The 24,471-nt window shown below is 50.0% G+C and overlaps 1 protein-coding gene across 2 annotated transcripts in view; it reads left to right on the plus strand.

The window, feature by feature from the left end:
* Positions 1-23,806, plus strand: part of Abcc5 (ATP-binding cassette, sub-family C (CFTR/MRP), member 5) — a 74,813-nt gene extending 51,007 nt beyond the window's left edge. For both annotated transcript variants that reach the window (XM_005383351.2, XM_005383352.2), the window contains exons 19-30: positions 126-272; positions 538-667; positions 1,931-2,084; positions 2,173-2,301; positions 5,426-5,612; positions 7,024-7,113; positions 9,012-9,201; positions 13,248-13,407; positions 17,280-17,358; positions 18,253-18,366; positions 19,592-19,756; positions 22,381-23,806. In XM_005383351.2, coding sequence (XP_005383408.1) covers positions 126-272; positions 538-667; positions 1,931-2,084; positions 2,173-2,301; positions 5,426-5,612; positions 7,024-7,113; positions 9,012-9,201; positions 13,248-13,407; positions 17,280-17,358; positions 18,253-18,366; positions 19,592-19,756; positions 22,381-22,482 — 1,647 coding nt within the window. In that variant the 3' untranslated portion in view covers positions 22,483-23,806. The remainder of the gene's footprint in view (positions 1-125; positions 273-537; positions 668-1,930; positions 2,085-2,172; positions 2,302-5,425; positions 5,613-7,023; positions 7,114-9,011; positions 9,202-13,247; positions 13,408-17,279; positions 17,359-18,252; positions 18,367-19,591; positions 19,757-22,380) is intronic.
* The last annotated feature ends 665 nt before the right edge of the window (positions 23,807-24,471 follow it).

The raw sequence follows: 24,471 nt of genomic DNA on the forward strand, positions 1-24,471 counted from the left end.
GGGGTGGCAGAGGCTGACCTTGTCCTCCACAGTCAATGCCCAGGGTCACTTCCTGTAGCTTCCCCTGAGCAGGGGCTCCTGGCTGTCTTCAGAGTCCTGCTTCATAGAGCCTTGCCTCCAAACAGAACACCACAGTGACCCGAGGGAACAGGACCTCTGTGAGCAACAGCATGAAGGACAATCCCCTCATGCAGTACTACGCCAGCATCTACGCCCTCTCCATGGCAGTCATGCTGATCCTGAAAGCTATTCGCGGAGTTGTCTTTGTCAAGGTACGCCTACGCAGCGGTGCGCCGCCACGCCTCTGCTTGTGGTGACCACATGGTCAGCTTCGGCATGGCATCGCCGGGGTTTCTTCTGAGTAGGGAGCCCCTAAGCAGGGCAGCCTCAGTTGGAAAGACTGTCTGCTCATGACCATGTGCACATCTTCACCTTTGGGAGCAGATGTCTTGCAGACCAGTGTTCTGGTTAAGTAGGAATGGAGCCTGCCTGAGTCTTGGGTCTCAGGGCCCTGATGACATTGTCTCTGCCCTGCAGGGAACACTACGAGCCTCCTCCCGGCTCCATGACGAGCTTTTCCGAAGGATCCTTCGGAGCCCCATGAAGTTTTTTGATACCACCCCCACAGGAAGGATTCTCAACCGGTTTTCCAAAGACCTGGATGAAGGTATTTCTCACTCTCAAGCACAACCCGGCTCTTTGCGTCTCCCACCCTTCCAGGTGGCCCCAGATGTGCAGCTTGCTCTGTCCTGGGGTGCTGAGAACTCAGTGGTAGCTGGTGTTTTTTACCAGGAACCTTTAATCCCAGTTCTTACTCTGCCTGAGAGACTTGAGTTAGCAGGGAGGCTTTGGACAAGGATGTCTGAGATCTAAAGCACCTCTGTACTGGACTAGCATCTGCCTCCTGCATGAGGGAGGGCTTCCTGCACCTTATCCTAACTCAGCCACTGAATACCTGGGACAGCTGATGCCTAGAAAGGTCAAGTAACTTTCCCACAGTCATCAACTACTGGATGAACAAGGTGGAGTGTCACGGAGTACAGATCTTTTTGACTCCACAGCTAGACTTTTGTTTTTAACCATTGCACTTTGGCTGCCTCCATAGTAGGAGTTTGTTCTGGTGTTGATAGATAAGTACAAAGCCATGGCCAGAGGTAACAAGGAATCAGAACCACCCCTGGCAGCTGAATATAGCATATTTCCATTTCTGTTACACACACACACACACACACACACACACACACACACACACACACACAGAAAAAAGACAGGAAAAAGGCAGTGCTATCTACGTATCTGGGGTTTACAAAAGTACTTCAGCCAAAAGGAAGAAAGGGGTAGGGTAAGGAGATAGCTGAGGAGAGAAGAAGAAAATATTGACAACTGGTCACAGTTCTATATTCTTACAACTTTTGTGCGTGTTTAAATTCCCCTATTGAAGAATTTTTAAATGTTAGCAGCAACTTACTGATATTGCTAAGAATGTAAGTTACCTTTGTTTTGCTTTTTATTTTCTAAATATTTTACAACAAACATACAGAACTTTGTAAAAGGGAAAAATGTTGACAAGGGTTAGGCAGGATAAGCTGGCTGTGATGGCACACACCTATAATCCCAGCACTTGGGAGGCTGAGGCAGGAGGATCACTGAGAGTTCAGAGCCAGCCTGGGCTACAAAGTGAGTTAAAAAAAAGAAAAAAAAAAGAGGCAGGATAGTGAACCTATGAAAAGGAGTGGAGTAGGAAGATTAAATTTCTTGTTCCAACAAAAGTTAAAGCAACTAGGTTTCTAAACTTTCTTTCAGTGGACAGTTTAAAGACAGCATCACCTTCTGATAGGGATTTTATGAGGCCGCATGTTCCTTTGTTTGAACATTCAGCTCTGCTCAGTGTGCTTTCATAGTCTGACGCGTTTCCTTCTGGTTTCCCCAGTCGATGTGCGCCTGCCGTTCCAGGCCGAGATGTTCATCCAGAACGTCATCCTGGTGTTCTTCTGTGTCGGGATGATAGCCGGCGTTTTCCCGTGGTTCCTTGTGGCCGTGGGGCCCCTCGTCATCCTCTTCTCAGTGCTGCACATCGTCTCCAGGTAAGCAGGAGGGGTTCGCGTCTGCCGGGCAGGGAGGAAGCCAGAGCTGCCACCGTCTCCCACTGCCACCCCAACCCCGTTCTCCCAGGGTCCTGATTCGGGAGCTGAAGCGTCTGGACAACATCACGCAGTCTCCGTTCCTCTCCCACATCACGTCCAGCATCCAGGGCCTCGCCACCATCCACGCCTACAGTAAAGGGCAGGAGTTTCTGCACAGGTGGGTGCTGCTGAGGCCAGGGGCACCCTGGGCTTTAGCAGGAGTCGCTGTTATGGGAATCGTAAAGCGTGTTGCTGAGGCTGGTAGTGCTTGAAAGGAGGAGTGTCTGATTAAAACCCCGTCATTTGGAGCTCTGCTGTGCCAGTGAGAAGGCCAAGACACAGGCTTGGAGTCTGTTGGCATTTGCTCCTGAAACGGTGTATTTGATATTATTTTGCCTTTGAGGGGAGTTAATAAAAGGTAGGTACTGACATTAGACTAGTGTTTTATTTAGCCATTGAATATTACTCATTTATGAATTACATGTGCATAGCCATTCTGGAGATTGTACTAACAAGAGATTGGAGCTAACCTAACTGTGCTCCAGTGTAGGACTCGTGAGATAACCTGGGGTGTGTCCATACAGGAATCTTACGTGGGCCTTAAAGAATGAGGCAGCTCTGTGCTGTGACATTAGTGAAAGAGCAGGGCACAGATATAAGGGAATAGTACGTTACCTTTCGAGAATGCGTTTGCGTGTATGACATCTAGAATATCTATGAAAGGATACAGGAGAAACCATTACCATCCCTAGGAGGGGGCACTGGGTAGCTGGAGGATGGGCAGGAGGAAGACTGACTTCCTGGTAAACCTTTTATAACTTTTAAATTTTCCTATCTTGTGTGTATTTTGTCTGTACCCAAAATTAAATAATTGTCTCTTTAAAAGAAGAATTAGAATAGCAAGGTAGAAAAAATTATCTTCAAAATGTTTAATGACTCAGGAAAATGTTTCCTAACTTTAAGAAAGAGAGTAGAACCATGTGCGTCAGCATACACCTGTAGTACGCAGGAGGGTGAGGTAGGAGGATAGTGAGTTCAAGGCCATCCTAGGGAACATAGTAAGACGCTGTCTCAATAAAAAATAAAAAGGGCTGTGGATGTACTTCAGTGGTAGAGTGCTCCCTGGGTTCAAACTCCAGTACCACAAATGAAGTTAAAAAATAAAAACAAATGGTTTAGATTGAATACGTGTATATGCATACACACAGTAAATTAAGTGGATGGAAAAATTTCTTACAGGAAATGCAGTAGAAATTCCATTTGCCCCAGCTGTTCCCCTTCTACATATTTTCCTGAGAGTTAAAGACATCATATTACCATGATACATTCATACCCATGAATTTAAGATTACTAGAATTTTACATTTTTCTATTTTTATTGCATCTTCTAAATTTTATGTAAAGAGTACATAAAAAGGAAGCGTGATTCTTTTTAAAGTAAAGCACGAAGGAAATAGGGTGAAAAGACTACCTATAGAATAGGAAAAAAATTTTGCCAGCTATTCCTGACAGAGGACTAATATTTAGTATAAATAAAGAACTCAAAAACTTTAGACTCCATCAAAATAAAAAAGCCAGTTAGGAAATGGGCAAGTGAAATCAGTAGATACTTCTCAGAAGATTATACAAGTGGCCAATAAACATACGAAAAAAATGTTGAACAGCTCTAGCCAATAGAGAAAAGCAAATTAAAGCAACACTAAGATTTCATCTTATACCAGGAAAAATGACAGTCATCAAGAAATTAAATAATAACAACTGTTTGTACAGCTGTGGTAAAAAAGGGACCTTTCTGTGTTGTGGTGGGAATTTAAATTAGTGCAACCAGTATGGAAATCAACATGGAGACATCTCAAAGAACTAATAGAAATTCTATTTGATCCAGCTATTCCCTTTCTGTATTTCTTCCCAAAAGAATTAAAGACATCATATTTGAGTGATACATGTGCACCCATATTTATAGCAGTACAATTCATAATAGCTAAATCCTAGAGGGAAGCAGCCTGTATACCTGTCAACAGGTGAATGGATAAAGAAAATGTGGTATCTATACGTAATGGAGTGTTGTTCAGTTATAAAGGATGAACTCAAGACATTTGTAGGAAAATCGATACACCTGCAAAATATGTTATGTGAAATCAGACACACAAGCTTAAATACCATATGGCATCTCATTTGAGTAAGGCGAAGTACAGATGAAGAGTAAAATAAAAGATTGATAAAAGAAAACAGAGATCTTTTGCAAATGGGACCAGTCCAAGAGACCTAGTACAAGAGGAGCAGGAAAGGGAAAGTGGAAGTAAGACAATATAAGACGTGTCATGTACATGTATCAAGTACCCACAATGAATGTAAACATTAACACAAACTAAAAGTAGTAACAACAATGAAAACGGGGAGAGGGGATCTAGAGATGGAAGGAGGGAGGTGGGTGGGGAGAAGGGGATTAAAAGTCAGGCTGTGCCTTGTACACACACCTCCTCCCTAAGATGAATACAGACTTCATGTACTGCAAACATGTAAAATAAAATGTAAAAAAGCCAAGCGTGGAGGCACGCACCTATAATCCCAGCACTTGGGAGGCTGAAGCAGGAAGATCGCTGTGAATTCGAGGCCAACCTGAATTACCATGAGACCCTGTCTCAAAAAACCCAAATAATAATAATAACAATAATAATAATAATCATCATCATCATCATCATCATCAGGCACATGGGCCCACAAAACCTCCTGCTTTGCAGTTCTGGTTGTACAGGTGACCTGAGCCCTTGGTGGGTCTGCTCTCTCTAGGACTCCTTGCCACACACCTTCAATGGCAAAGGTTAAGCCCACTTGCCGTGGTTCAGCCCCTTCTGCTGATGCGCTCTGTGCCTCAGGCAGCGTGGCGGTACACAGTGGCAGCTGGCCCGTGTTGGCTATGAGAGTTTCTTTTTCTCAGCCTTGGACTATTTGTGCTGGTAGCCATTGTAACCTCTTTATAGACATCAACTCCGACCCATGAAGCATGGCATAAGCACCTTTATTTGGTCTTCTTTTGTATGCTGTCCCTATGCTACTACAGCAGATACTTCTAACATCATCAATATTTTTTAAAGGATAACTAACTTTAAATAACGCCATTTCCTCCTACATGTGCAGCCCAGAACACCTGTGCTGCTGGACTTCCCACGTCACACTCTCAGTTAGAAGCAGGAAATACTTAGTATTTGCCCTGGTTCTGTAGTTCACCCAAGCTTTGACATCATCCATGAGCAAGGTTGCGTGGGACTTGATTTGCCATGCATTGTTCTGTCGTCCTTACAGGTACCAGGAGCTCCTGGATGACAACCAAGCTCCCTTGTTCTTGTTCACCTGTGCAATGAGGTGGCTGGCTGTGAGGCTGGACCTCATCAGCATCGCCCTGATCACAACCACAGGGTTGATGATTGTTCTCATGCACGGGCAGATTCCCCCAGCCTACGCGGGTCTTGCCATCTCCTACGCCGTCCAGGTCAGTATCTGGGTTGGGGACATCACTGTTGCTTGTTTGAGACCTTCCTGTGCCGGTGTGGAGGAGGCATACATGGCGGGGAGGCTGCACCCTAAGGCAGTGTTTTATCTAGAGCATGGCAGCAAACCTATGGCGAGTGTGTCACAGTGGGCTGTTTGTTATCATTGAAAGCTCTAGAAGATTCACCATCATTGCCCTAGAGTGTCTCTTGGTCTGCTCTGGATTTGACACTTGGGGCGAGTAGGGATGGGAGAGAGGTGGGGGAACCTGGGAATGAAAGGGTTTCACTTTGCTGTGTGCATTTAAGAAACAGGTGCTGTTCATACAGAAACTTGATTTTAAGAATAATTTCATAATCATAAGTTTCTGTGTTCACCACCTTTCTGGTGTCTTTCTAGTCCTCTCAGTATGGTGCTTTGTGCGTTTTTCCCTGGACTGCTGATTTTCCCAGTATCAAGATGATAGCTAGCTAGCTAGCTAGCTAGCTAGATAGATAGATAGATGGGAAGGAAGGAAATCCTCCTGGTCTTTAAGGATGACTGAAGGGCTTCAAGTAACTCAGAGAACAATTGAGAACTTAAAAAGTGACAATATTTAAAGATGTTAAGTAATTATTGAAAATTTTAAATGATGGTACCAGAGTTGTGTTTTGAGTACTTACAGAGAGAAACAAGCTGAAACACCGAGGTATGGAATGGTAGGATAGCTGAGGTTTGGTCCCAGATAACATGAGGGGTGGGAGCGCGAGTGGGTGGAAGTGTAGATGAAACAATAGTGACTCTAAATGAATTTTTTTTTTAAGGTTGAGTTTTAGCCCATAAGAGTGTATTAGACTACTCTCTTGTGTATCCATGTGTTTGACATTTTCCCATTTTGGAAAGATAAAAATCAGTAGCCAGAGGAGCACCAGAGAGCTGTGTCTTTGCAGATACCAGATTTGCTATGTGCTTGGTGGGGAAGACAGTGTTGCATACACTGTTCAGAGTCCCAGGCTGCAGTGCGGAGGCTCTGTGTTTATTTTTTCTCAGCCTTATCTCTTCTATCTTACTTTTCCTGGAAGCGTTTTCACTGCTTGTGCACAGATTGAAATCTCAACTTGTGATTACCACAAACAGGCTCAGATGCGAGTAGAGGGTCCAGAACTTCTACAGCTGCAGATATGTGTTACTGCTAATACAGATGACTAGGAGCCCTTGGGTACAAGAATGCAGTGCGACCAGGTGCACAATGCCACCTGGCTTCCCTAAGCACTGCAGTTGATGAGGGACAGTGGGTCTTAAATGTAGGAGATGACAGGTCCCTGAAGCTGCTGCTGTATGTGCTCATGTGGCTCTGGATGGAGGAAGTTCTCGGGCAGTGCCTGACAAATACTGATAATGAGTTCTCCTGGAATTTTGCTTTGTGTTACCAGTTAACAGGACTGTTCCAGTTTACGGTCAGACTGGCGTCTGAGACAGAGGCTCGATTCACCTCGGTGGAGAGGATCAATCACTACATTAAGGTCAGCCTGAGCGAGGCCTCTTGCGGTGACCTGGCCCCCCTGGTGTCCGGCCCCTGACCGCTGCAGATGGTGTGCAGTGAGGTGGCTTGTTTTCTCTGCCTGTCTTACCCTACGGATGATGACCAGCAGTCTCGCCTGCGTGCTTGGAGTGAAGAAGAGAGTAAACAGTTTGCAAATACATATAACTAAGCTGAGAACTTACTGTTCTCCAAAATGTTCGAGTCTTGCCATTTCAGTTTAGCTGACTAATGTAATGTTTCCCTTACACTGCTTAAAACCCCACGTGGTTTAATTCCTAGTCTAGTCTGATCGCTCTCGGGAGAGGACCAGCAGCTTCCACTGTTGAACTTCAGGCAAAGACCAATGTGGACCCAATCTCTGGGGATTCTGATGCCATAAATCTGGGGTGGGGCCCAGGCTTCTGTAGTTTTAAAGGCTCCATGTCCCACTCTACGCTGCACTCAGTGTAGGAACCAGTGAGGTCAGGGGATACTGAGAATGTGTAGCCCTTCCACCTTCCCAGGGAAACGCTTCCGTCTTGCTGTGAGGTGGCACCGGGCTGGTGTCCTACTTAAAACTCCGAAAGTAATTTTCTATAGAGGCAGCAGAGTCATGCATAATTTGAGTTCTCAAATTTAATTCATTTCTCAAGAGTCACCTACATTGTGAACTGCCCTGAGAGTTTACCAACATTTGTCATTGTTAAAATGGGCAGAATACATTCCAACTTCCAAATAATTGACTTACAGTCAAGATTTTAAAAAACTGTTTTGCAGTTGAGACGTATCTGTGTATTGAGTGTATCTGACAGGCATTTCCTGGCAGAGACATGCTGCTTCCCTGCCTTGTTTTGAGAGTGAGCCTCGTTAGTTACCAGATATTTCTTCAGCTCACCAAATGACCCTTCTCATAGAGTGCCAGTTGCTGTCTGACGTGCCCGGTGATGCTGCTTGGCCTGAGGACGTGGCTGTGCACTCGGGGGCGTGTAGGGTTGGGTCCCGAGTGCTGGTGCTGAGTCTCACACTGGACAGGCAAAGTGGCAGTCAGTGTTTCTGCACGGTGGACCGTGCTCAGAACAGTCACTGCTGCCTCCTGCGGCCGGTCCCCAGCCTGGGTGCCTGTCCCAGGGCAGTGTCTCCAGCCCAGGGCTTCAGTCCACTTCCCGAGAGCCCTACAGTTTCTAGCCTTACTCCTCTAAAAGCTGTGAGCCCCATGACGAACCCTCGAGGTTTTAAAACATTGTGAGGTGTGACCGTGGGTGACAGGATTACCTAGGCGGTTGTAACACAGCCTCCCAAAGCTGGAGTGGGTCCCCCAGCTCATTGAACTTAGTCCCTACAACTCGCAGGTGAGAAGTGGCATGTCCGGGTCACCCAGTTACTAGTGACATAGTTGCAATGCATGTTTGCGTCTCCCGGGTTAAACAAGGTAGCATGTGTTGGAATGCTGTGACCTGATGAGACGATCAGTACCTGCTGCTTTCTTCACTATGGGTTTCCCTCAGGCCGGAGGTGTTGCAGTGCTAGGCTCTGATGTCAGGAGGGGTGAGTGTTTTCAAAGAATTCCAATGAAAACGGGTTGGAGCGGGATAGAGCGCCTCATGCCCTGCCGCTCGGCTTCTCCCTCAGTGCACCAGTGGTGCTGGGGAAGGAACTTCTGGGAGAAGGCAGCGTGGGAACCACGGCCTGCCCCAGGCCACTGGTGGGAGCCAGCCCCGTGTCTCTTATGCTTGGCGGTGGTGAGCACTTCCTGCCGAGGGATTCTTACATGGGCAGGGCCAGAGGGCAGCCGCCTCTGTGTAGGTGCGGTGGTTGCCCTGCGTTCACATCTCTATGACAAGGCCTTGCTGCTGCCTGAGAGCCTGCGCTCTGTCTGAACTGGCTGCTTCTTTTCCCCAGACTCTGTCCTTGGAAGCTCCTGCAAGAATCAAGAACAAAGCTCCTCCCCCTGACTGGCCCCAGGAAGGAGAGGTGACCTTTGAGAACGCAGAAATGAGGTACCGAGAAAATCTCCCCCTGGTCCTGAAGAAAGTATCCTTCACCATCAAACCCAAGGAGAAGATCGGCATCGTGGGGCGGACGGGGTCAGGTGAGGATCGCGCAGGGCCTGGAATGTGGCGTTCAGTCAACGTTGGTCCTCACCAGCCAGAGCCACTAGACAAGTGATGAGTGTCTCAGGCTTCTCAGAAACCAACTTTTCTAGGTTGGTTTTCAGCCCCAGTGCTTACGACATTTAGTGTCTTTTCCCATCGTGAAGGCTCAAATTGTCACAACAGACTACTTGGAACATGTAGCAAAGCGCTCTGGAGGGACAGCAGCCTGCTCCGTTACCCAGAGTGAGCGCTGGTGACAGCTTGGCGGGTGTGCCTTGTGGGGTTGTTCTTACTCACACTTGTACAGAAATGCGATCGTTTCACACACACAGTCTTGTGGCCTTCTTTTTAAAAAATCAGTATTTCCCCATTAAACACTTCATGAGTGCTGTATAGCATGATATACAATTCTGTATTACAGATGTACAATAACTTATTTATTATTTATTTAGGTGCCAGGAATCGAACTTAGGACCTTGCACTTGCCAGGCAGGTGTTTGTGCCACTGAGCTGTGTCCCCGGCCCAGTAACTTACATTTAAATGACCAGTCCCCAGTTGATAAAGAATTGAAGCTGCAATTTTCACTGCAGTGAACATCATTCTCCATGAAGTTAAAATATAGGGAGAATTCTAAGGGCTTTGTGATCTGTTACTAGTATAGCCTTAATTTTTGCCAGAAGCTTGCACAACTGTAAGGACCCTGTAGTCCTTTGAAGATAGAAACCATTTTCCTAATCTGATACCAGTTTTAAAGAAAGAGGATTAAAGCAAGTGTGTCACCGCAGACCAGTAATCCCGGCGCTTGGGAGGCCTCCTGAGGCAGGGGGCCAGTTTCAAGGCTAGTGTGGGCTACATAGTGAGTCCAGAGCCAGCCTGGACTGTGAGACTGTCTTAGCGAAATACCCACAGATAGAGACTTCACCTTCATTTTAGACATTTTGTTTTATTCTTAGATAGGTGTTAATATCTTTAGGTTTTCTAGGATCAAGACATTAAGTCATTTCTTTCTTTCCCTCTTTTCCTGTTCAATGACATTTCAAGATTGACCCTTTTTAAAGTAACCTGTTTACCCTGTAAGAGACTTCTGTGGCTCAGTTATCATTAGCTTTCTTTCTGGACTCTGTGGTTTGTTGGCATCAGAAATCTTCCAGCTTTTTCCTTGCCGTGAGGAAAAAATTTAAAAAGAGACTTTTTAGTTTTGGTCAATTAACTTTTAAGAAATCTTCTAAGGGCAGGTATAGTGGTGCTTGCCTATAATCCCAGCACTCGGGAGTTTGAGGCCAGCCTGAGCTACATAGTGAGTTCAAGCCCAGCGTGAGCTACACAGTGAGACCCTGTCTTCAAAAACAAACAAACAAGGAATCTTAGGAGAAAAGACAAAGTCCTTGCCTGCTTTCTGCTTGAGGGAATTACCTCACATCAAAATGTGATGCTTCCTGGGTGTGCTAGTAGGGAAGATGATCGTCAACCAAGGCGGTGGCTGTCCCAGAAGCCCCTGCTGCATGGACCCCTGTGGTGCACGGAAAGCTCCCTGATGTCCTTTCCTGTGATTTCCCTTTAACACAAGCAAAAGAGATCAGATGTTCATCAGGACTAAACAGTAGGTATGACAGAAGAGAAGTAAGCAAGAAAATGAAAATGATAGGTGCCAGGTGTGGTGGCATGCACCTATAACCCCAGCACTCAGGAGGCTGAGGCAGAAGGATCACTTGGAGTTCAAGGTTAGCCTAGGCTACGTAGTGAGATGCTGTCTCAAAAACAAAACAAAACAAAAGCCCCAATAGGTCATCCGGCTTGTAGAGTCTAAGCTCCAGTCCTGACTTAGTCTCTGCCGGGCTCATCAGCCTTGCACCAGCATTGTTGTGATCAAGGATGCTGTTGTAGGACCCTCTTGCCCTTCCGTTCAAAGCCCTAGAGGCAGAGCAAAGTCTCCCAGTGCAGTGGTCCAAACCTAGCACCTTTTGTTCAAGGAAAAGAGTTGACCTGTTTGTTGGAACATCATTCCTGCCCATGCTTTATCTATTTTATTTATTGCAGCGCTAGAGTTTGAACCCAGGGCTTTCACACTAAGGTATATCCCCAGCCCTTTTATAGTTTATCTTACTAATTTTGAGAAAGGGTCTTGCTAAGTTGCCTTAATAGGGCTTGAGTTTGCAATCCTCCTGCCTCAGCCTTCCAGAGTGTGGAGATTACAGACATGTACCACCACACATAGCCCACACTTACATCTTAAAGTACGGTACTGCCTCAGTCCTGAGGGAGCTGCCTACTCCCTTCCCTCCTTACATAAGGTAGGAGGGAATTTCCAAGTCCCCCAGTTCTGAATAGTTACTCATTCTTAGGAGAACCGCCCTGGTATGGACCAGATTTCCCCACTCGTTTCTGGTAGGTGTGTGTGAGGATGGTGCGTTAGGAAGATAGTATTTCTTGGCATTCCCACTGGGTGGTTGTGTTTTCACTAGTGCAGACTGTGGAGGTTCACTTGAGATTCAGGCAGACTACAGAAGACAGATTCCACAGAATCGTGGAAATGTCTGAACGTGCCTGTACTCTCAGCTACTCAGCTAGTCTCCTGCACCCTTGTGGCAGTCCACATTTATACCAAAATGCACAGTAGTGGCCATATGCCAGTAACGACCTCGGCTATATCAGTTATTTACGCGGAGACCCACAAGCGCGCCTGTGCCGACATGTCCCTGACTTGGACTTCATGTCCACCGGAAAGCACCCACCCACAGCCTGAACTGTAGTGCAGCCATCTTGGGCTTTGTGTCGCCCTGCAGTGGTGTGGCACTGTCCACCCAGTGGGCAAACGCTGACAGCAGGACTCAGGACTGTGGCTGTAGACGCCGGGGATCAGGCAGGCCATCTGTACCCTTAGGACAGTACCACTGCCACGTGCAGAGACAGCCACGCTGAGCTCCCCTAAGCTCTCATGAGTCCGAAAACATGAAGCAGAAGTGTGAGGGGTCGGGTCCAGTGAGGCAGCAAGGTTGAGTGCACTGTGGGTCTGAGGTGCAGAAGGTGGTTTTTTGTTCTTGTTTTTATTTGGGGAGTTGTGTGCATTTGCATGGAGAGAAAGCACCTTTTAAATGTTTATATCCTTTGCATAGCAGTTGTAGTTCTGAGACTCTACCTCAAGGAAATCATCTGAGCTACAGGTAAACCTTGAGCACTGAGAGCTATACCGCAACACTATTATAGTAAGCTTTATGTGAAGCAAATGCCCAGTGTCAGAGGACTGGACTGATAAGAATAACTAGAGTAGAGAGAGTTTTTGAGAGACAGACATTGTCTTCCTGTATTACATAGCTTTTTTTCTCTTTTTAAAAAAAATTTGATTAAACATTCCTTGGTATCTCTGTCTCTTTTCGTCTCCCTGTTTTTATTAGTTCACATTTGCAGCCCATAATGATTACACTTACTTTGAGGGAGTTTGTACATGTACATGACACATCTTAATGTGCATAGCTTTTCAAATGCCGATTCAACTGTACTTCAGCCATCCGTGCAGCGGAACTCCCAGGCCTGCTTCCTGCTTCGCTGCCACAGTTCCCTGGTATTTGGGAGGCGTCCACAGCTCCTCACTGGGCCAGGCCAAACCATCTTCCCTCGGGTGTTCCCCAGAACCTCTTCTGCTCCCTGCTGCTGCCGATGACAGGCTCTGTCTTCACGTCTCCCTCAGCCACAGTCAAGGGCCTGGGGGCGGGCTCTCGGCCTCTGGTTTGCCCCAACCCCTAACCCTGACTGCCTGGGAAAGTGCCCCTGTGCGCCTGTGCCCAGGGTGGACCTGAGGTGAAACGGGTGTTTCCAGGTGCTCTCATGGATGTGGACCGCCCCTCCCGCCACTCGCGCAGCAGCTGTGGAGTTTGAACATACGCGTAGCTACATTTTCGTCTCTTCCTGTCATTCCTGATCCACTATCTCCATCAAAATAATGATTGACCAAAAAAAAAAAAGATTTTGCTCTGGGGATGAACAAGTTTTGTCTTCCAGAAGCCGCTAATAGAGCCTCTTTGCTGCCTGTCTTCCGGTCACCAGGGAAGTCCTCTCTGGGGATGGCCCTCTTCCGGCTGGTGGAGTTATCTGGAGGCTGCATCAAGATCGATGGAGTGCGAATCAGCGACATCGGCCTCGCCGACCTGCGGAGCAAACTCTCCATCATTCCTCAAGAGCCGGTGCTTTTCAGTGGCACTGTGAGGTGAGACCAGGCGCCCATGTACTTCCTGCCTCAGGAGGCGGGGCGGGCACCAAGGCCAAGCTTCCTCCTGGGAGCTCAGGCCACGCCTTCCCTACACTGTGTGCTTCCTGTTGCGCAAGTGAGCGGCAGGTCCGCTGTGCCGCCTCTGCTTTATCAACCAGACCGAGCAGGGAGGCTGTGAAGAGGCGGGAGAGATTTGGGGTCAGGGCTCTGCCCCTCAAATGGACACATTACTACTTCTAAGCCTGTTTTCCCGTAGGGAAATGGGGATATTTTTAAGACTCATTGTGTAGATTAAGTAAAAAAAAAAAAACTTCATACAAATAAAATTAGCACTGAGCCTGCCCCTTGGCAAGTATCTGATAAGTGGTAGCCAATTTTGATGCCGTCCTCACCCTCATATTCCATCTGTGCCACTCTGTTCTGCCATCTTTCCTGGGCATGCTGAAAGCTCCAATTCCTTTTTGTTTATGTTTTGGGACAGGATCTCGCTATGTAATCTAAGCTGGCCTCAAACTCTCCCTCAGCCTCCCGAATGCTGGGTGTCAGGGCCAGGGGGCTGAAGGGATACTTCCGCATCTCACATCATTGTCTTTGGCCCATTGCTCTACCTGGGGCCCTGTGAAGTGGGTTCCCTGTCGGATGCTGTTGCTAGCAGTATCCCATATGCAGCAGTCAGCCATTGCAGTGCTTTGTCACGGCATCCGCTAAGTCATTCCCTGGAGAGAAGGGCTTGTGTCCTGAAACGTCGTACACTATGTGGTTAGTTGTTCGGCTGTGCTCCCATAAGTCTTGCCATAGGTCAGCACCCCGCAAGGGTCGGTGCCCTATCTGCCAACCTTGGGCTGCCCAGGCCGGCAACCAAAGCATCAGCCACCTAAAAACGGCCCAACTCTCCATGCAAACATCTGGGGGGCCTTCTCCATGCGTTGTAAGTAGCCGCACTGCCCGAAACTGCCCACAGCTCTGCCCGTTGGCCCAGTCCACGTGTTTCAGTTTCAAACCAGGGAATTCCTGCGCTGGGTTGCACAGCAGCTGCCGTCCATGGTGGGGCTGCGCCACGCTGGACCCATGGGTGTACCGGGCATCAGCCAGAGGGCCCTCTTTCGCACAGGGGCTAGGTGTCGGAACGTGTAATCCGTCATCCTGTGTGGTTTCCTGTGCCGTGTATGTACTGGTCCCAGTACTGTTTCCGGTTGGGCTGCCAGCGGGCTGGCCGAGAAGGACGCCCTGTGCTGCACGCACGTCCTCCAGCACGTGAGGGTGGGGCCTGGGCCACTCCCCTCCCGGGACCGGATGTCCATGCATGGTCTGTGTGTGGACCCAGCCCTTGACTGGGGATCCATCTGTACTTCCCTGTGTGCTGCCCCGTGATAGTTTCACGGGCAAGCAAAGCACCATATACTGCTGCTGTTTCTCAGTCGGAAAATACCAGCTTTCAGCTCCTTTCCACAGCTGTGACCAAAATCCAGTAGGGCGCTTCTGCTTCCCTTGCTTTTGCCATAGGCCCCAGCGAGACCCGACATCGTCTACACTCACTGGTAGGGTAAATGGCAGGGTAGGGTCAACAGCTCAGAGGGCTTACACCTGTGTGATTGCCCTAGTCCTGGAAAGCAGCTTCCGCTGCGTCTGTCCAGTCCCGTGTCACTCCCTTCTGGATATCTGGTATAAAGGGCGCAGCAGGGAAACTAGGTGTGGTACGGATGTCCAGTAAAAGCCCAACAGACCCACATGTGCCTGCAGTGGGCATACTGTCTTGGGGCCAGCGTGCGCCCGGATCTTACTGATAATGGCATCGGGAATTACTTTCTTCTTACCCAACCAGATGACACCCAAGAATTTGACAGACAGACCAGGTTCTTGGACCTTGTCTTCGCTGACAGCCCATCCCCAGGCCAGCAAAGCTTCCTTCAGACTGTGCACAGGGGCTTCCCAGTGTGCAAGGCAATCCGAGGTTAAGATAATACCATCAGTGTAATGGGACAATGACACAGTGTGTGCTTGGTTCAGGTAGCCAAATCCTGGCTATACACAAAGTTGGGCTGTGCAAAGAGCCTTGTAGCAATGCCCAGAAGGTCCAGTGTCTGCTCCACCAGATGAAGACAAACTGGACCTGGCTGTCAGCCATGGCAACAATGGAGAAGAAGGCGTTAGCCGAATCCACAACCTAACAGTATCACCCCAGTGTCATGGTGAGGTGATCCATCTAGTCTGCAGTGTTGGGCATTGCCGCATGCAGAGCAGGAGTCACATTATTCAATTCCCATAATCTAGTCCAGCTTCCGCACAGGCCATACCAGGGCGTTGAAAGGGCTCTGTGCCAGGCGTATCACCCCCCGACTCTTCCGCTTTCAAGCCGGTTCATCTTATTTCCTCGTGACACCCAGATAGCCGATACTGTGTCACACGCACAGCATGCGTAGCCTGCAGGATTCAGCAGTGCATCATGTTCATGTCCTTGGACTGTGGTTTTTATCACATGAATTCGCAAGCAGATTTCTCCCTGCATGGTGTGGAGCTGAGCGCCGGTCAGTATGTCCACCCCCAGGATATATTTGGCAGCTGAGGAAACAGACATCATAAGGGCACGCAGCCAAGCACTCGATACCCAGTGTCACCCGGGCTGTCCTCGAGTGGATGAAGAATTTCTGGGGGCAGCTCGCTGTGTGGGGACGACTGGAGAGGAGCATGAGCCTAGAAATCTCCTTCCTAGGGGCTCGGACAGCCTGGAGCTCCTGCTGCCTGAGCCCCAGGGACTGGCTCAGCTCCGGCAACGCTGAGAGCAGTGTCAGCTCTCCTCGTCCTTTGTTGCTGGCAGACCCTGTGGCTTCCTTGGCGTTGCTAGGGGTGACGTCTTTCTGCTCCACCATGGCGGTGCACAGCTTGAGTGCCAGCGCCTCGCGGCCACCTCCAGGCCGCAACTAACTCCTGGCCTCAGTGCCAAACCTGCGTCCCTGGGCAGTGCGTGAGCTCCCGCCACCAGCCACCCGTGCCCCGGTGCCTCACAGAGTAAGCCCATTTTCCGAGCGGGGCTGTTGTGTGCACACCCTGCAGAACCCATCACAGAGTGGGTGTGCTGGCTGTGTGGAACATCTGCAGGCTTAGCTGCGTGCTGTCAGCCCCTTCATCCCCTAGCCCTTCACCCATCATTTGCTCCGGCTGTTTCACCAGTTGCTTAACTCTGTGGCCGTACAGGTCGTATATATTGTATGATGGGTAGAGGCGCCCTGGTCCTCCTGGCCCACCGCCCTGAGCCGGGGGCTCTACCTCCACCTTCTGGAGAATAGCTGGCCTTGCATGCAATACCAGGGAACTTCCCGGGGATTCTCCTGGAATTGAGGAGTTGGAGGGGGCAGTGCTTCCTGTGTCCTGCAGCATGACTTCCACGGCAGCCAGCTGTTGCTCCAAGTCCTCCTAGGTCCATTGCACTGGGCGTGGCTGATGGGATGTGCTGCCATTGCTGTCCTCGTCCCCACGCTGGGCCAGCTGTGGCAGGGGTTGCCAGTCTGTACTTACAGAGATGTATTTTAACAGGTGTGCATAGAGAAAATCCAGAGGCCTATGCGCCAGTGCTGTTTGTTTCTAGGGGTATCACGTTGTTTTCTATTTCGTGTATCTGTAAATTTTTTCAGTAATGTACTAAAAATTACTAAAAACACTAAGAGTTAAGTCAGGTGTTACAGAGAAGAAGGGAAAGCCCAGCTCTCTGACTTCCTCCTGTGGCTGGCGGGTGGAGAGCCACCTGTGGCCGCCGGGGCTGGAGTCCTTCGTCCTCTTCCCGTGTGCACATTCCGCTTTGGCCACAGATAACCGCTGCATGTTGGTTGCTTAAACATTGGCCTCTGAGAAATTCCTGTTATGCTTCTTGCCAGATCAAACTTGGACCCCTTCAACCAGTACACTGAGGACCAGATCTGGGATGCCCTGGAAAGGACGCACATGAAAGAATGTGTAAGTGAAGTGCCAAGGGGAGCTGGGTGGGGATGTAAGGAAAGATGCTGCTCTCACTCCTCAGCCTGCTCTGGCTCCTTGTGGCCCACAGTCACCTTCTCCTGTACCTCCAGGAGGTCTGTGGAAGAGTGCTTCCCAGCAGGGCTGCCCAGGCATTTCAGACACAAACTACAGAAGTTGGTCTCTCCTTGCTACACCTCCCACACTGCCAGTGGTCATGTCGGCCTTGAACTCTCCCTTGGCTGACTGAGACGATTTTAACAACTCTTTAAAGACCAGCACTGCTTTTAATTTCTGTTAGTCACTAAGAGTGTAACATACATTTGCAAAAGACGTTAATTTACTGAGTCTGCAGGAGACACACTGTGCGCATGGATCACAGACCTCTCGGGGCTCCTGCAGACCCCGCCAGCAGCTGCTCTACAAATGCGTACTGCTGGCCCGGAGCTGGGCTCTGGTGCCTGGTCCAGCGGCCTGAGCCCTGCTTTCTTCTCTCTTACACTGCAAGGATGAGAGGCTCTCAGTTCACGAAAAGGGGAGTGTGGCGGGCAAGGGCCCACAGTCGCTTGGGGCCGACAGAGCGGGATTTGGATACCCATCTCCCCTGCATGACCATATTTGCAGACCAGAAGTGAGGGCGCCTCTGACAGGATTTGGGAACCTGTAAAAGTTGGGATGTTCAGTGGCATGAAGCTGAAAGAACCCTATATTTGAGCCGTGGACCGTCCAAGACAGTGTGGGTGCTGGCGCGTGCTCATCACCTTCTTCTGGATGAGCCTAGTTACAGCTCAGTGGTCTTTCCTCTGCTTCAGAATAATTTCTTCTCGCCCTTGGATTTCTGAGCAGCTGAGTTTGGACCTCTCCCTTCCATATCTCTGCATCCCTCCTTCCTAGATCACTCAGCTACCTCTGAAACTCGAGTCAGAAGTGATGGAGAATGGGGACAACTTCTCAGTGGGCGAACGGCAGCTCTTGTGCATAGCCAGGGCCCTGCTGCGCCACTGTAAGGTAAGGATACCCCAAGCGAGGGCCCCGGAAAGGGAAGTGTCGAAGGGGTGAGGAAGAGGGAGCAGCTGAGAAGAGCAGGAATGTGGGGGTGCAGCCTGGCCCAGAGGCCTGGGTCCTACACCTCCGAGCCCAGTGGACTTTCCCAGAGCATGACCAGCCATGTTTGTTTTCTTTCTTTTTTTTTCTGTCTTTTTGAGACAGGGTCTCTCTATGCAGTTCAGGCTGACCCTGAGCTCACTTTGTAGCCCAGGCTGGCCTTGAACTCACAAGTGCTGGCCTTGAACTCCTGAGTGCTGGGATTACAGGTGTGCACCACCTGTTTCTAACTAACCTCCTTACAGTTTGGGTTCTTGCGGGTCTTTTGTTTTTAACTTCCTCACACCTTCAGAATACAAGGACAGCTTTTGTTTCAGTGAGTAGTTGTACTGTAGGCCATAGCCACAAGACTTAAAAGACTGCAAGGTAGCCAGGCACAGTGGTGCACACCTGTAACCCTGGAAGCTTGGGAGGCTGAGGCAGGAGAATCGTAAGTTCAAAGCTGGCCTGGGCAATTTGGCAAGACCCTGTCTCAAAAATGGGCTAGAGGACTGGGGATTTAGCTCAGCAGCACAGCATCTGCCTGGCAAGTGTGAGATTGCAAGTTCGATTCCCGGTACCCTCCAAAAAACCCACAGCAAAACAAAAAGAGGTGGTGATTAAAATAGGCTAGAGCTGGGTGTAATGTTGCATGCCTGTAATCCCTGGGAGGCTGAGGCAGGAGGATCACTGTGAGTATGAGGCCTGCCTGGGCAACAAAGTGAGTTCAAGGCCAGCCTGAACTGCACAGTGAAACCCTGTCACAAAAAGGCAAAAAAAAAAAAAAAAACGGAGAGAGGGCTAGATGTAGCTCAGTGCAAAGGCCCTTGGTTCAGTCCCCATACCACCAAAAGAAAAAAAAGGCCAGGTGACTTCTAGGTCAGCTAACAGAGCCTCCTCACAGAAACAGAAAAAGGGGAAGGTTACTATACATATCACAGAGCCAGTATTACCTGTGCCTTCTGTTTGTGGAAATCAAGACAAACGTGGGTTATATCCATTCCGAGCAAGACAGGGTTTTTACCTATGTGTGTACTTAAAAGGAACAGTCTGTAGTATAAAATTGAATGAACTACGTGTAATGCGACTGAAATAAACCAGAAATGTACGGAATTCATCAGCGCCCTCTTCCTTTGGTTTTGCTGGTTAGATTCTGATTTTAGATGAGGCTACAGCCGCCATGGACACAGAAACAGACTTGCTGATCCAAGAGACCATCCGAGAAGCGTTCGCAGACTGCACCATGCTGACGATCGCCCACCGCCTGCATACGGTCCTAGGCTCTGACAGGATCATGGTGCTGGCCCAGGGGCAGGTACGCAGCCCTTCTGGGCCCTGTCTCGGGGCAGGACCGCCTCTGCCGGTGATGGCCCGGTTGCATCTTCCCGTAGTTCAGGCATCAGATAAGCAGCCATGGCAAACGGTTCCTGATTGCTGCTGGGAGGGTACATTTGAGAGAGCACTGAGTTCTTGTGTCCTTACCACTTGTTCCTTTGTTGCTTGCAAGCAGTGACACTTGGATGTCAGTCAGCAAGCCCATGTACTTAGTGATTCATTCACAAGAGTCACCTCGGGTCCATTGCAACCAGCCAACCCACATTTGCCTTGTGCAGTCACATGGCGGTGCCAGACTGCTTACCCTGTTGCTCCACAGCCAGGCCCTGGCCTGTGTGCCTCCACTGCCCATTGGCTGTGGACAGTTTCACATCCTCTAGGCTTAGTGGTCCGTCTGTACTCAGACAGACGCTTCTGACTGTGTGCCGCCTGCCTGTCTCCGAAGAAGGACATGGCTCAAATGGGAAGAACTTCCGTGAAACTCCCAGGTTGCCCCAGCCCGAGCAACTGTATCTGTCTCTCCCTGGCAGCTCTCTGCCTCGTCTGCAGTGACTGCCATATCCTGTCTCCCTGGAGAGCTCCCTGCAAGCTAACGAGGGCCTGTGCTCAGTACTACAGTTCTTTACAGTTAGAAGTTCAAGCCCAGCCTGGGTAACTTAGCGATTTAGCATGACCCTGTTTCAAAATAAAAAATAAAAAGGGCTAGGAGTGTTCAGTCCCCAGTACTGCAAGTAATAACAATAGCTGGATGTGGTGGCACACACTATAATTCCATCACTTGGAGGCTGAGGCAGAAAGATTGCTGTAAGTTCAAGCCCAGCCTGGGCTACATAGTGAGCTCAAGACCAGCCTGACCTGCATAGCGAGACCCTGTCTCCAAAACAACAACAAACTAACGGCACCATAGTAGCTACCTTCAGTTGTGTATCGGCCACTGTAGTTGATGCTTCCAGCAGCATCGCTCAGCATGTAATTGGCAGGGAGACAGCGTTAGCTCTCTTTACGGAGGAGGAGGTGGTGCAGGACTCGACCTACCTGAGGCCACAGGAGGAGGACGGGCCGGGTTTGGACTCAGGCCAGTGACTCCAAAGCCAGTGCGCTGACCTGCACCGCGGTCTCCGTGGGGAAGCACACAGAGCAAAGCTGTGGACAGGGTGGGCTCAGCCTGGCCCTGAAGGCTGAGTTGAGAAAATAGAGGGGGAAAAATGTTCCCCTTCATCTTGACGCTGTTTTAACAGTGTTCTTTGCGACTGTCCTTGCTCTCATTGTCCTAAGTGTTCACTGAGGTTCTGTTTCTGTTAGATGCAGAGCTACTACTGTGTATGTTAGTGTTAAATGTAACAAGTAAGGTAGAAGGGGCCAGGAGCGCCCTCGGGAATTCTTTCTTACTCTTTTTTAAAGACACAGACCCAGCCCACCGTATTTCTAGGGATGGCTCCATTCTTTGGAGTTCTGCTCATTATTGAGGGACTCTAACGTTCCCTTCCCTTAAGGTTCTTTTCTTGCTAATTAAACAACTCTTCAGCTTCCTGTGGCCTGAGGTAGAGAGTCCTGGGCCCTGGTCTCCGCCCTCTAAAGCGTAAAGTTCCTGTGTCTCGTTGCTGAGGATTGATCATGTGCTGAGGGCACCAAGCATGGTCCCTGACGTGTAATCGGCACTCAGTAAAGGTGGGAATTGCGCTGCCGTTGTCACTAACAATAGAAGACAGGGTACCCATGATGCCTGGCTTATTTCAGCCAAATCATTGACTTTAGGAAGACCTAAAACACAAAGCAAAGCATAAAGGCAGCGACAGACCACAAGTCGTTTGCCCCAGAGACGAGCACTGCAGCGCACTGGCTCACCCCTGCCAGAGCTCCCCACTCGGGCCGCGCAGATGGGCGGCTCTGCCAGTCACGCGTGCCCGCTGAGCAGAGGCGCAGACAGCCCTGCTGGGCCCAGCATCGCCTGCAGGTGCAGGGTGTCTGCCCTCCTCCTCCTGCCCGACCCCACTGGGGTCTCCCTTCCTGAGAGGCACCGAGGAGACCCCTCACGTGCACCTGGCCGTGGGTGTGTCCTGTACCTCGGGGGCTGGAAAAGGGAGTGCTGTTTCCAGCCTCTCCCTGGTGGGAAGACGGCTCTGCCCTCGGATCACACCTTCTTGCAGTTTGAGTTTCCTGGCTGCACACAGCGCGTCAGAGGGATGGACAGGTGATGAAGTCTGCCCCTTACCACTGTTCCTCCCCTGCCACGTAGGTGTGCTGAGCTCTCCCGTGTTTGTCTGTAGGGTTAGGTGAGCTCGCCCAGCAGAACGACATGTGTCCCTGTGCTTTGACGTGAGCCTGGTACCCACTGCATCCCCGCAGTTTATAGACCTCAAAGGTCAATTTCTTCACTCCCAAGGCCGAAAGATTTAGGATTTATACAAAGAGCCGGGCAGCCTTTCTCCCTGGCCTCTCCTTTCGCTCTGGTTATTGTAAAAGTGGGTGCAGCAGGGCTTTAGAGTCATCCCTGATGCCGTTCGCGGGAGCTCGGGCTTTGGCTCCATCGCCTGCTCCACAGCGGCCCCTCTGATCACCCCAGCTGCCCGCAGCCACACCCTGACGCCTCTTCTCCTCTTGCAGGTGGTGGAGTTTGACACCCCATCGGTCCTCCTGTCCAACGACAGCTCCCGGTTCTATGCCATGTTCGCCGCTGTGGAGAATAAGGTGGCTGTCAAGGGCTGACCCTGCCGTGGACAGTCTTCTCGGAGCGTCGCCATTCCCTGCCTGGGGCGGCCCCCTCGTGTCCTCTGCCGAAACCTTGCCTCTCCCGGTTTTATCTCTCGCACAGCAGTTCAGGGTTGGCTCATGTGTCTCACTTCTAGGGAAAGTCCCGTTTTGATTATTGTATTTATTCCATATTCATGTAAACAGAGTTTAGTTTTTGTTCTTAATTGCACTCTAAAAGGTTCAGGGAACCGTTACTATAAATGTATCAGAGGCCTATAATGAAGCTTTATACGTGTAGCTATATCTATATATAATTCTGTACATAGCCTATATTTACAGTGAAAATGTAAGCTGTTTATTTTATATTAAAATAAGCACTGTGCTAATAACAGTGCCTATTCCTTTCTATCATTTTTGTACAGTCTGCTGCACTAGAGACCTGGTTTTGCTATTAGGTGGTAGGAAGGGTAGCATTTTGTTCTCTAGCTGGTTCCACGGTGCTGGGCTTCTGGGTGTCCAGAGGAAGACACGTGGCAATAGTGGGCCCTCCGCGGCCCCTCCGCGGCCTGCCTGGACCCCTGCGGAGACGGCGAGGGCAGGGTGGGCCCAGCAGGCCGCGGGAGGCCTTGCAGAGCACTGTGAATTCTCAGGGCTGCTGCTTTCTGTCCTGGTGTCACTTCCTGTCCTGTCAGGAGAGCAGCGGGGCGAAGCCCCAGGCCCTCTCCCCCAACCAGGAATGAGAATCACGGGCACATTCCTCAGAGGGGGGCGTTTCTCTCCCGCTTTGCCTTTTTCTGCCGTTGTTTCTAAACCAGAACCAGTCTGCTCACAGAGTGTCCCACTGCCTCAGGTTCCCAAAGCTGGCCACTGCGCAGAGCTCTCCAGCTCCGAGACCCACGGGCCCCGCCGGGGCCTGGCCGCTGCTGCTTCCGGTGTTACTTTCCTTCGCCTGACCCACACCTCCGCAGTGCAGGACGGGGTCTGGGCCGTGTGGGTCCGCCCCGCTCACTGCAGCTGTCGCACAGTCCCTCCTCTCCAAAGTCCGCAGCTTTCAGCAGCTCTTGCTAATCAGTGTCTCACACTGGCGTAGAAGTTTTTTGTACTGTAAAGAGACCTACCTCAGGTTGCTGATTGCCATGTGGTTCGGTGTGTTCCCGCAGACCGCCTCGTGCTCCGGGGCCCGTAGCTCAGGTGGGCGTGGTCACTGCTGTCATCCGTCGACGGTCAGCGTTGCATGTCGTGACCAACTAGACATTCTGTCGCCTTAGCATGTTCGCCGAACACCTTGTGGAAGCAAAACTCTGAAAAAGTGAATAAAGTTATTTTGGATTTTGTAAAATGCTCGGTGTATAAAATAGTTCTCTGGGAAGGGACTGAAGTGTCTGTGAGTGGCTTTGGAGTGCCGGAGCCTTGGACCTGAATGTCCAGCCGTGGTGCCACATCTGGGAAGGGCAGAGCAGGCTGCGGGAGCCGGAATCCTCTCCAGCGGGTCTGAATCCTGGCCCTTGGGCTCCTGGGTGTGGCCCCCAATGAAGGGCCCACGCGGGCAGTGAGGTAGCGGGTGGGAAACAGCGATTGCGGTGTGATGGGTGGTCAGGAACTGCATTTAAAATGAAGGGTTTGGTGAGGGTTCTTAGCAAGTCGAGCAACATAATTGCCCCTTTGGCCAACTCATTCAGATTAACCCCGTGAGAGTTAGCGCCGTTTGGAAGGGCGCTCATTCTGAAGTTAGTGCTTTGTGTTGAGTGCAGATACCTGTTAGATCTGCTGCCCATCAGTGGAAATCTAGCCTTCTCTGTAAGCTGCTGTCTTAAAGCTGGGGACTTGGCTCTGCTGTTAAAAACTCAATTCCTCAATAAGCAAATCCATTCTTCAGTCACATTGCCGGTGCTCGTAGCCGCGTATGGCCTGGACTGCCGTGTCACAGCGCATGTAGAGCACACCTCTGGAGGCAGGCTCTGCTGTGGGCCGAAGCCCTGTGACTGGCGCACTGGATCTGTCTTC

Source organism: Chinchilla lanigera, unplaced genomic scaffold, assembly GCF_000276665.1.
Source record: "Chinchilla lanigera isolate Chin_1 unplaced genomic scaffold, ChiLan1.0 scaffold00019, whole genome shotgun sequence".
Classification (NCBI taxonomy): domain Eukaryota; kingdom Metazoa; phylum Chordata; class Mammalia; order Rodentia; family Chinchillidae; genus Chinchilla; species Chinchilla lanigera.